Raw genomic sequence first — 12,852 nt, 5'->3', positions numbered from 1 at the left:
GCATCAACAGTACTAAGGGGTCCTTGGTGCTCTCTGAGCTTGTTTGTTTTCTTGCAGATGTCTCATTACCCAAACTAGGTCAAATCATCAATGCTAGTCAGATGTTACCTAGTTAGAGTAATGAAACATCTGCAAGAAAACAAGTGAGCTCAAAGAGCACCAAGGACCCCTCCTTTCGACCCTGAGCTACAAATATTCTCCTTTATTGGTACAGTATGAACTAATCAAATTCGTATATCCTAAAATTGCATATTGGCTAATAAAAGAATTCAATGCTCCCTGAGGTGGCACATGTTTCCAAATGTTCTAATTTAATTCACTGTTGTTGTTTTTTAAGTGCAAACATTTTTTTTTTGCAAACCATTTACCATATTTTTCGGAGTATAACATGTACCAGAGTATAAGACGCAGCTTAGTTTTTGGGGAGGAAAATGGGGGGGGGGAATCTGCCTACCAGGTACTCATCTGGCTAGCGTCCTTAGTCTGGTCAGCTTCAGCACATTAGTTTGCTGGTTTTTTATCCCCTGCTTGGGGATAAAAAACAGCTTCTAAGGCACAGCTGAGAGGAAGCAGCAATGAGAAAAGCAGGCAAAGCATGGGGAGATCGCGTCACTTGGCTAGCGCCTAGTTAGGGCTGAAAAAAAGCTTTTAAAGAACAGCTGAGAGTTGGAGCAAAGCATGGAGAAGCTTCACTCGCTAGTGCCTGGTTAAAGCACAGAGTCGAGGGAGCAGGCAAAGCTGGGAAGATTGCTCGCTAGTGCCTCGTCAACACCTCGTTAGGGCTGAAAAAAAGCTTTGAAAAAGCTACTTTTGGAGTATAAAACGCACCCAAATTTTCAGCCTCTTTTAGGGGGGGAAAAGGTGCGTCTTATACTCCAAAAAATACGGTACATCTTGTGAGCTTTAGCCCTTGAATAATTTCTGCATTTTTCTTCCCAGGAGTAAGAACCTATGGTATAAATAGACTAAAAGGAGAAAACTCGTATCACTTTTCAATAATTTTTTGATCCCCTTTTCCAAGCAGGCAGAGAGACAGACAAACAAGGGAAAGAATAAAACGAGGCCAACGAAGAATGCAAAACGTAACTTCTATTCGGATTCATACAATCAGTTTTAAGAGCTGCTCTCCGCGCAGCTGGCTCATGTCGTGCTGTAAAATGTCTACATTTCCTGACATATTGTGCAAAAACTTTCATAAGCCAGAACATTTTCTAAAGATCTTTTTTAGTTGACACATACCAAACACACACATACATAACAACGCCTCTTCTGAAGAAAAGCTTGAGCGAGAAGAGAGCAAAAGTGCCTTTGAAGGGCAGCCTTTTCACATTTACAAGCAAAAGATGCTATTGTGAGAATTTCAAGTCTTTGGAAACAGCTCTGTAAGGAGGGAGAAGATCTCTTCAAAAGAACCTGACTGGGTTATGCTCTTTTTGATAAAACCTGAAGCACATATTTTTACCGACAGAAAGCCGGCATTATTTAGCACAGGCCAGAGAGAAAACAAAGACCGCACTATGTAAAGGTTTCACATCTGACAAAATATGCCAATTTTGTAAGAATGTAATGAAGAGTTATTTCATGTCACAGTGTGAATGCCAATGTGGTATGAGTGCCGTGCCGAGAATAGGAAAGAAATGTACTGTAATCATGGTGTCTACAACCTAGGAGCTCTTATTTGAAAGAACAAATGGTGAAATTGTCTAGCAAGAAATTGGAATCGCGCTATCTTTGATAACAATGCATTTTTCCTCTTTCGCGAACGCAGAAAGTTTCAATTGGGATCGCCAATCTTCCATTTGCGTTTCCTAACCACAAGTAATTTAAGCTAGTTGCCCAATGGATAAAGTTTGCTTTTGAGAGAAGAGCTTAAATTATTTGTTACATGTATAGCTGTGGTGGAATGTAGTCTGGATTCCCAGGAAGCGGGGTGGGTTGCATTCCAGAGGGAGGTTTAGACAGTTTGGTTGGAACTGTCACAGTTCCTAGCGGTTCACAGAGTATATCTATGGTGATGCAAATACCCCGTTTCCCCAAAAAATAAGACCTATCCTGAAAATAAGCCCTAGCATGTTTTAATTCATGTGCCTAATTTTTTTTTTTTAATTTGATTTATATGCCGCCCTTCTCCGAAGACTCAGGGCGGCTTACAATGTGCTCAGCAATAGCCTTCATCCTTTTGTATATTTATACAAAGTCAGCTTATTGCCCCCACAAACTGGGTCCTCAATTTACCTACCTTAGAAAGGATGGAAGGCTGAGTCAACCTTGAGCCTTGGCGAGATTCGAACCCTGCAGTAATTGCAGGCAGCTGGTCTTAATAACCAGCTTAATAACAGTGTGCCTTAAACTACTGTACTACCAATTAAGCCCTACTCCCAAAATAAGCCCTACTTAAGAGCCCATTTCATCTGGTTGCTCGTGGTGCTGCAACCTCAAGGTGGGGCTGGAGGGCAGTGGGGTTGACCCATGTGCCCCAAACCATCTTACCTCAGGGCCTCCACAGACAGGCCATCCACACCCTGACACGCCTCACAGTGGCAGCACCAACAGTCATGTGTAGCAGGAGCCCATGTGGTCACCGGCCCACTTCTGCTTGCTTTCAGAGGGGGCTGAGTGGTGTGTTGATGCGGCAGCCATGAGGCAAGGCAGGTGTTGGGGCATGGATGGCCTGGCTGCGGCAGCCCTGAGGTAAACCAGTGTGGGCCGCACAGGGCAGCTCCACCCCCATACTTTGTGGGGGGGGGCATTGGTGCACCACATGACCTCCTGTCCCGCTGTGAGCAAGCAGAAGAAGTGGGCCTCCCATACATGAAAAAAATAAGACACCCCCTGAAAATAAGCCCTACTGTTTATTTTAGGGCCCAAAAGAAAAATAAGACCCGGTCTTATTTTGGGGGAAACACAGGTAGTTGTTTTACTTCGGCAAGATTTCTGTCTGTAGGTGAGGAACAATAAAGGAACTAGTCAGAAGTAATACTATGTGTCTTTCTTGCTTCTTGGGGTCTTGACAATACCCCATCTTTCCAGCCTATGCATTACTGAAATTGGAGGCAACACTTATCAATCACAGAAATAAATATGACAGAATAACAATGATGGAAGGGACCTTGGAGGTCTTCCAATCCAATCCCCTGCTGAAATAGGAAACCCTATACCATTTTAGATGAATGGTTGTCCGGTCCCTTCTCACTGTTGAGTGACCAATCTAGCCTCCTCTTTAGCTGCACACCTAGAAGCTTAATGCTGCTAGCCACCTCCACAGATACCAACTTGGTTGGGTGGAAGAGAGTTAATACAGCTTCTCCCTCGTGATTGCCAGATCTACATAGATGCATAAATGCTCTACTTTGGCAAGATTTCTGTCTATAGATGGGGAACAATAAAGGGCCTACTCAGAGATACCCCTATTTGCAGAAGTGGGCTGCTGGGGGTTCGAGGGGTTCAGGAGTACCTCTAGCTAAGATTCTGTGCAATTCCCCCAAATCTGACTCCTGGCTGGCCCCTCCCACCCCTCCCCTCCCAGGAGTCCCCACACGGCCCGTTTTGGATGCATGTAAGTGCAGGGTGTGCGTGGAGGCTTGGGGAGGGCGAAAAATGGGCCTACCGGAAGTTTGGGAGGCCAGAAATGGTTCCAGCCTCCAGAGGGCCTCCGGAGCCTGGGGAGACCATTTTCGCCCTCCTGGAGCTCGAGGAAAGCCTCCAGAGCCCGGGGAGGGCAAAAACACCCCACCTACCATGGTGCAGGAGGCCAACTAGGCCACGCCCACCAGGGCCACACCCACCCAGCAACCAGGCAGAGAACCCCTTGCTAAAATTTTTGAAGCCCGCCCCTGCCTATGTGTCTTTCTTGGATCTGTATGTAGCTGACAATACCCCACCTTTCCACCTATGGGCTACAAAGGTTGGAGGTAATCCTTATGAATCCCAGAAATGCTAAGTAGTAAAATATACCAAACAGCAACAACATACAAAATGTTGCAGAAGAGCATTTAGAGGAAAAAAAAAACATATTTACCCAAAGGCACATAAAATGTCAAGAAAATCAATTAAAAAAAACACACACACAGTTCAACAGAACATGTACCGATCGATACATGTACAAATGGTTTAAATAAAAATGTTCTGGAAACACTTGATGTTCTCCCCCTCTACAGTGTTAGTGGGAAAATTGCAATGGCTGCCTCTTTTGTGATCTCTGTATCCTTGTGGGACAAGTGCTGAGGAACCCTTTGAGTCAAATAAAGTTTTATGGCGCCTTTTATCAATATCGGTGGGTGAAGAATGTACCCTATTCTTCAGAGGATTCCAGCCAGAGAGCGTGGGTGCTATCTGTATGATCTATTAGATGTTCTCCATCTTGATGTAATCTGGAGTGTTGCTAAATTTTATGCCTCTCTGAGCATCATTTGCCGTAAAATATCTCTGTAGAATTTTATCGTCTTGTCTTTGTGTTCTGAACAGAATAACAGAGTTGGAAGGGACCTTGGAGGTCTTCTAGTCCAACCCCCTGCTTAGGCAGGAAACCCTACACCACGTCAGACAAATGGTTATCCAATCTCTTCTTAAAAACTTCCAGTGTTGGAGCATTCACAATTTCTGGAGGCAATTGTTCCACTGATTAATTGTTCTAACTGTCAGGAAATTTCTCCTTAGTTCTAGGTTGCTTCTCTCCTTGATTAGTTTCCACCCATTGCTTCTTGTCCTGCCTTCAGGTGCTTTGGAGAATAGCTTGACTCCCTCTTCTTTGTGGCAGCCCCTGAGATATTGGAAGACTACTATCATGTCTCCCCTAGTCCTTCTTTTCATTAAACTGGACATACCCAGTTCCTGCAACTGTTCTTCATATGTTTTAGCCTCCAGTCCCCTAATCATCTTTGTTGCTCTTCTCTGCATTCTTTCTAGAGTCTCCACATCTTTTTTTACATGGTGACCAAAACTGGATGCAGTATTCAAAGTGTGTCCTTACCAAGGCATTATAGAGTGGCATTAACACTTCAAGTGATCGTGATTCTATCCCTCTGTTTACGCAGCCTAGAGCTGTGTTGACTGTTTTAGCAGCTGCTACTTTACTTGTAAGCTGCTTGTTGACCATAAACTATCAACTGTCCATCTTTCCATCTTTCTTCCTTCCCATTCCCATTCCATGAATATGTGGCAGGGAGCTTTGAGGTCGCTATGGTCAATAAACAGGTCATGGACCATTCTTGCATATATGAATCTTTATTCAGGATCTAATTTGGGTCAGTCACCAGAACCAGAGGTTTATTCTTCTAAGCTTTGGGACTCATGCTGGAGCCCATTCTCAGGGAACTTCTCCCTCAACAGAATGACCAATGACATATTCTGGTGAGATCGAAGTTCCTGGAGGATGGGCTCCAGCACTAAATCTCTGGTCCTTTTTTGTTTGCTTGTTTGTTTTTTCCTTTTCGAATATGTTTTTATTGCATTATAAAGTATTATAAAATGCAAAATACAAAAGCAAATAAGAGGACAGGGAGTGGGAAGGGGGAAAGGAAAAGGAAAAGAAAAGTGAGGAAGGATTAGGAAAAAGAAAAAAGAAAAAGAAGCATTGACTTCCATTCTTTCTGTTACAGTAGAATAAGGCATTAACAATAAATCCCAACTTTTCGCTTTACCAAAATAGTATGAACCAGTCACTTCTACAAAAGCCTATCAGTCTAAGCTGTAAGAATCAAAGTTTCATTCTTTTCCACCTCAAGCACAAAGTTCAGAAGCGGTTTCCATCTGGAAACAAAAGTACTTATGTTCTTTTCTTTGAGCAGAGTAGTCATTTTTGACATTTCAGTCAACTCCCTCAGCTTCTGCAACCATTCTTCCATAGTAGGAATCAAAGTGTCCTTCGATTTTTGTGCATACAATACAGTAGTGGCCAAAATTGTGGAAATCTTTTGGGAAAAGTGTATTTTCTAAAACTAGCTAATTACACCACTTTTTTTGGGAGTAGTAGTACCATAAAATTATATATCAATGGAAAGATAATTTAATTGAGAACATAATGCAATAACTTTTATGAAGGATTTGCTATTAGCAGTTACAGTATAAAGAAGAAAAGTGAAACATGTAGAAAAAACGAGATATACAAAAATGATCACCATGTCAGTTAATACTTAGTTGGGTAACCTTTAGCATGAATTATGGCCTTACAACGTCTTCCCATGGAGTGAACCAAGCCTTTTAGTTCTGCAGCTGTTATCATGTGAAACCAAGATTGAATGACGGCTTCTATTAACTGGGTTTTATTGCTGGATTGCTTCTGACTAACAAGTTTCTTTAGTTGGCTCCATAGATTTTCAATTGGGTTAAGGTCTGGGCTATTCCCAGGCCATTCCAGCAGTGGAATAGGATTACCTTGAAACTCCCCCCAAAAGTGGTGTTATTAGCCATCAAACCTCAAAAATACACTTTTCCGAAAAGTTTTCCACAATTTTGGCCACTACTGTAATCCTGCGGCTGTCAACAAAAAAGTTCCAAACTTTTTCTCCAATTCTTTTTCCATTAGACCCAAGAGGAAAAATTCTGGTTTCATCTTTATCTCCATTTTCAATCTCTTGTCCTGATAAGCATCCCAGATTGGATCCTGCAATATTATCCTGGGACACATATATTTGCCTTCCTGTGTGAAGATTTTATGGAATGATATCTCTTTCCCTGTCCAGTGAACTCAACTTTTCCTCCCCTTTTGGGATGATAAAGCTGCAAAGATTGGAACAAAGCAAAGATCTAAGGAAAGGGATCCACTTACCAACGCACAGAGAAGATCAACCGCTTCTAGGATCAGCTCTTGATGGCCAATCCGAGTGACTCCCAATTCTTCCAACTCCTGATGAGTGATGTGCAACAACTGTTCCCCACTGATCTTTTCTCTCTCAAAGTTTTTAATGTATTGCTGCAGGCAGTCGTCAAGACCTAGAAAGTGACAATAGGAGCTCCAGTTAGCTATAGAAGAACAGTTCTCAGTTGGTTCACCACAGCTCAGTTGGAGATAGAAAACATTCATCCTTTGAACTACAAGGTTTTCATCTGGATAAGTGTGAATAGCGGATTCTTTTTTTAAAAAAACCCAGCCGAGATTATTATTTTTATTTACTTGCAGGTTTTTAGAATTGCATCTATCTATCTATCTATCTATCTATCTATCTATCTATCTATCTATCTATCTATCTATCTAAAAACAGATGTGTTTGTGTGTATGTTCCAGCATAACTCTGGAACGCCTTGAGCAATTTCAACCAAACCTGGTACACAAATGACTTATTCTCTGGAAAGAAACACTGTGGTGGTAAGACACCCCTAACACCCCTCGGGGGTGTGTGTTCTGTTAAGATACAGCCTGTTGTGCCTTAAAGTGGCTCCCACTGGACTACCTTAAAATGGCTTCTACTGTACAGCACAGTGGAGTTGCCATGGTAACAGCTTCACAGTACTCCACAAGTGGGCTCCCTCTGGTAAGGGGGAAAATCCAACAGTAGAAATTATGTTTGGTCCAGACATTTTCAACAAGGTGTACATACGAGAAAAGAACTACAATGTCCAAATTTTCTGGGGGCAAAGGGAAAACATTTCTAACTAATTGAATTCTTGCCGAAATCTGTTAAGTTGCTCTTCCTGTCTAATACAGGTTTGGGATAAATAAATACCTGGGCAATGCTGGGTTATCTGAATCTAATCTGAAATAAAGAATTGAAATGAAGAATTATAGAATAAGAGGCATTGAGGAATCTATTGTGCTTTGGGTGTAAACTCAGCTCTAGACATCCCGATGGCTCCAACCCAGAAGTTCAGGAAGCTATGAAAGTTTAATATTAAAATGATTCAATATTAAAATATTTAAATTAATATTAATATCGTTCCAAGCATTGGAGAGGACTGAAGGCTGATCCCCCTGTTGTTTGGGATTTTGTTTTGTTCTGTTTTGGTTATATGTTGTTTGTGGCCCACTGAAATTCTGGAGAATCTTTTGTGGCGAATTGAACTTCTGGCAGTCGGCAGAAGTAGCCTGCAGTACTGCACACTAATCACTGTGCCACTGTGGTTCAGTAGCCACGGCTCAGTAGTAACAACTGATAAGGGAAGCATACAGATCCATGATGGCGCAGTGGTTAGAATGCAGTATTGCAGGCTAATTTTGCCGATTGCCAGATGTTTGATTCTTAATGGCTCAAGGTTGACTCAGCCTTCCATCCTTCCATGGTATATAAGTCTAAATCAATGATGGCAAACCTTTTTGGCACCGAGTGCCGAAAAGGGAGCACACATGCGCTTGTCTGTCCACAACTCGGAAGAGGAGCTGCTGAGGGGGCATGCACATGGTGGAATATGAACTTCTGGTGAGCTAGTCTTTCGGTTACTGGTGCACATGCACACACAACAATCAGCTGGCTGACGTGCATTCTCATACCAGAAAATGGAAGACGAGCTCTTCCAGTTTCCAGCACTAGTGCATGCATGAAGGCCAGCTGATCATCGCATGAGCACCAGAAACTCGGAAGAGGAACAGGCGATGCCACGGGTGCCAGGTGGCATGGCTCCGTGTGCCACTTCAGGCATACGTGCCATAGGTTCACCATAGCAGGTCTAAATGCTATTGCTTAATGCTATACAATAAATACATATGCTACAAGTGTTCTACCTCACCCGGTTGGAAAATACTAATCAGATTTATTTTCCAGCCTGTATTTTGGGCTACATGTGTGATCTACATTTTGCTGTGTTCAGGCTTGTTATGTGAGAGGGATGGGAGGCCAATGGTGAGAAAACTTTGAGGAAAAATATCAATTTATTTCTCCCGTGGTCTCTTAAAAGCATTTTCTAGAAGTCCTACAAAAAGAAACATGTCCCCAACAATGTGTTCCTTCTTTATTGGTTTGTAGTTGGGTTCTTTTCACTCATTTTAAACAAAAGTATCCTGTAGCTATTTTACCTCATGACACACTCTGGGGAAAGTCGAGGGAAAGATTCCTGGCTAGACAGTTTTAGGATCAGCCTGATAATTACTTTTTCTTCTCTTTTATGATCATCTGATATGGGCTGTGTAATAAAGCCAACCACTTTGTTTCTTCCGCTTTATGGCAGAAAATAAATCCAGCATATCATCAGCAAAATCTCTTACTATTTATCTTGCATTACTGAAAATGGGCCTAGGTGTAGAAAGCAAAGAGAAACAGAATTCTCCCTCGGCCTTCCAACAACTATTCATGTTGGTCCTTGTATATTAGGTTAGAACCAGTTTAGTGCACCGATTAAATCTACCGGACTAGAAACTGAGAGATTCTGAATTCTAGTCCCACTTTAGGGACAAATCTTGCTGTGTGATTTGGGGCCAGTCACTCTCTGGTCGAGGAAGAAAGCAAGAGTAAGCCACTTTTAAAATAGTTGGCTTGATATAGGAGTCATGTCTAATATCAGGGTTCTATGGTAATGCACCCATAGAAAGCAGAACTCCGAGGTGGAGGCCATCTTTGAGGCTTCAGGGTTGCCATCTAATTTGAAATATTGCTATCTGTCTATCTCTCCATCCATCCATCCATCCATCCATCCATCCATCCATCCAGAAAACACACTGTCGCCACTCTAGTCAGGTCCTTAGGTTGTTTGTATTTAACTCCTGAATTTTAATTGGTGTTTATATTTGTAATACTTTTTATATTTATATTTTTATTGCATTGTAAGCCACCCACTTTCCTTTAAATAGCAAAATGGACGGGATATAAATTGAATAAATTATCTATCTATCTATCTATCTATCTATCTATCTATCTATCTATCTATCATCAATCTATCATCTATTTACCTATCTATCCATCATTTATGTATCATCTAATCAAACTATCATCTATCTAGCATCTGTATCTATCTATCTATCTATCTATCTATCTATCTATCTATCTATCTATCTATCTATCTATCATCAATCTATCATCTATTTACCTATCTATCCATCATTTATGTATCATCTAATCAAACTATCATCTATCTAGCATCTGTATCTATCTATCTATCTATCTATCTATCTATCTATCTATCTATCTATCTATCACCAATCTATCACCAATCTATCACCAATCTATCATCAATCTATCATCTATCTATCCATCATTTTTGTATCATCTAATCGATCTATCATCTATCTAGCATATCTATCTATCTATCTATCTATCTATCTATCTATCTATCTATCATCAATCTATCATCTATTTATCTATTTATCCATCATTTATGTATCATCTAATCAAACTATCATCTATCTAGCATCTGTATCTATCTATCTATCTATCTATCTATCTATCTATCTATCTATCTATCTATCTATCTATCACCAATCTATCACCAATCTATCACCAATCTATCACCAATCTATCATCAATCTATCATCTATCTATCCATCATTTTTGTATCATCTAATCGATCTATCATCTATCTAGCATATCTATCTATCTATCTATCTATCTATCTATCTATCTATCTATCATCAATCTATCATCTATCTATCTATCTATGATCCCAATTCCACAGAATGGTAGCAGAGGGAATGGTAGCAGAATTCCTATCATTCCCTCTGCTACCATTCTGTGGAATTGGGATCGTAGAAACACCCAGGAGCATAGAAGAGTTCAGAGGCAGATGCATGAATAAATGTCTTAAATGTATTTATTCATATAATAAAGCATATTAACTATGTACAAAGGCTGTCTCAGTATTCATTATAGGATAGGGGGCACACAGTGTGTGTGACTACCCTGATCAGAGATCAAGTCTCATGAGGAACAAACGCGAAGAGAGAGAGAGAGAGAGAGAGCAAGGTGGAAAATGTTGGAGGGGGTTTTATACTCAGGGTAAGCCCCTCCTTTCCACATAGGGGTGGAGACACTCTCTGCCTCCACTGGTGTCTATATGACACATGTGCCAATGGCTTGCAAATACTTGACACTATCTATCATCTATCTATCTATCTATCTATCTATCTATCTATCTATCTATCTATCTATCTATATCACCAATCTATCACCAATCTATCACCAGTCTATTATCTATCTATCTATCTATCATCTATCTATCTATCTATCTATCTATCTATCTATCTATCTATCTATCTATCATCTATCTATCATCTATCTTCTTCTTCATCTTCATCATCATCTATCTCATTATCTACAAACAGATATACATAAGCATAAGACTCTTTAGAATGGCAATTCTCTAAATGTTAACCACTCAGCTTTAAGGTAGCATGAGAAGCCATCATGTCTATAAAAACTCTCATAGAACACTTGATAAAACATGCTAGACGTGATATCAGTGGGAGACAGGAAAGACAACATGGGTGAATAGAGATGTGTTTTTTTTTTAAACACCACAGTGGTTCTGCGCTAAAGTATTCAGAAGGAATTTTCCACAGGTCCCTTTCTGAGCGCTTATCTTCCAAGTGTGCCATGCGCTGATCAGGAAATTATGTGTAGCTGTTTGATCTAAATATGCCTTTATGCCGGAGACGTCTATTATGAAAAGCGAAATTGGTGGGTTTTATGACTAAGGCTGCTCGTTTATAGCTCCCTGGGGTATTTTTTGGGAAGACAGCTACTTAATGGCTCAAACAGTATGGCAGCTGACAATAGAAGGAATAGAAAGAGTCACCGTTGGAAAATGTGGCGGTCACATTGTATGACGGTGAGCAGTCAAACAATAGAATGCGTGGAGCAGTGCTCAGGATGAATCTATCTACAATGAAAACAATGTGGCTTATATCTTCAGAGACTTTTGAAGACTTATAGAAATATAGAAAAAAATATATAGACTTGTAGAAAAATAAAGCTGGGAATATTGGTCTATGGAGAGTCTCAATCATCCAGGTCATGGTTGTCCCAAAGGTGCTGTTCCAAAAGATAACTGGACTTTTTTTTTTTTTTTGCTTTCTTTTCCTTGAAAACGTTTCGCTTCTCATCCAAGAAGCTCCTTGAGTTCTCATATTAAGGACTAGCTGGACGCCCGTGCTTCGCTACGAAACTATGTGATCAGGTGCGATAAATCAACCCCTAAAGCCTGAAACTTAATGTAGAATGTATAACTCTGTAGCATCAGAGCGTGTTAATATAAGGCAACTGGCAGTTGGAACAGAGGGGGAGGGGGAGTAGAATGTCCCTTGCAGGCCAGATGAGTCACACGCTGGCAACACCTATGCCTGGTTTAGCGAAGGGGTAGCATCAGAGCGTGTTAATATAAGGCAACTGGCAGTTGGAACAGAGTTCTTTTCAGGTGGGGAGGGGGAGTAGAATGTCTAGCTCTTTATCATCAGAGCGTGTGAATATAATACTGTATATGAAATACTAATGATCTGTTTGTAGGCTGTACTGTTCTGGAGTTTTCATGATGAGTGAGTGGTATTTGGCTTTTATATATATAGATATTGGATAGAACTTGGACTCGTGAAGGTTTTGGAAGTGGTTGAAGTGTGACTGTCTAACTAGGTCAAAGACAGGCCACCCTAGATAGCCAAAGATGCACATTACATTGGTGGGGAAAGAGCTGAGGGCTGCACAATGGGTGTGCATCACACCCATGGGCATGGTTCTAATTTTTAATCCTGATATATCTCTTTGGGGTTTCGACTACAATTTTCGTGTGTGTCATCTCGGAAGGATAGGAAACTATGTAGTCTATTTGCCAGCATCAGAGGTACCTCTATAGACCACAAAGATAGGATCTGGAGCAGTGATGGGATTCAAATTTTTTTACTAAGGTTCTGTGGGCATGGCTTGGTGGGCATGGCTTGGTTGGCATGGCAAGGGAAGGATACTGCAAAATCTCCATTCCCACCCCACTCCAGGGGAAGGA

At 41.0% G+C, this 12,852-nt stretch overlaps 1 protein-coding gene across 1 annotated transcript in view; it reads right to left on the bottom strand.

Moving 5' to 3' along the window:
- The window catches only part of LOC117669499 (connector enhancer of kinase suppressor of ras 2-like), a 392,766-nt gene that overhangs the window by 230,860 nt on the left and 149,054 nt on the right, over positions 1-12,852 (bottom strand). Inside the window, exon 2 of the mRNA XM_060692093.2 lies at positions 6,767-6,930. Within this exon, the coding sequence (XP_060548076.2) occupies positions 6,767-6,930 (164 nt within the window). The remainder of the gene's footprint in view (positions 1-6,766; positions 6,931-12,852) is intronic.

This window comes from Pantherophis guttatus, chromosome 12, assembly GCF_059756535.1.
Source record: "Pantherophis guttatus breed Tessera chromosome 12, ASM5975653v1, whole genome shotgun sequence".
Taxonomy (NCBI): domain Eukaryota; kingdom Metazoa; phylum Chordata; class Lepidosauria; order Squamata; family Colubridae; genus Pantherophis; species Pantherophis guttatus.
The sequence above is the reverse complement of the archived record's forward strand: the minus strand, read 5'-3'. Positions and strand labels throughout refer to the sequence as shown.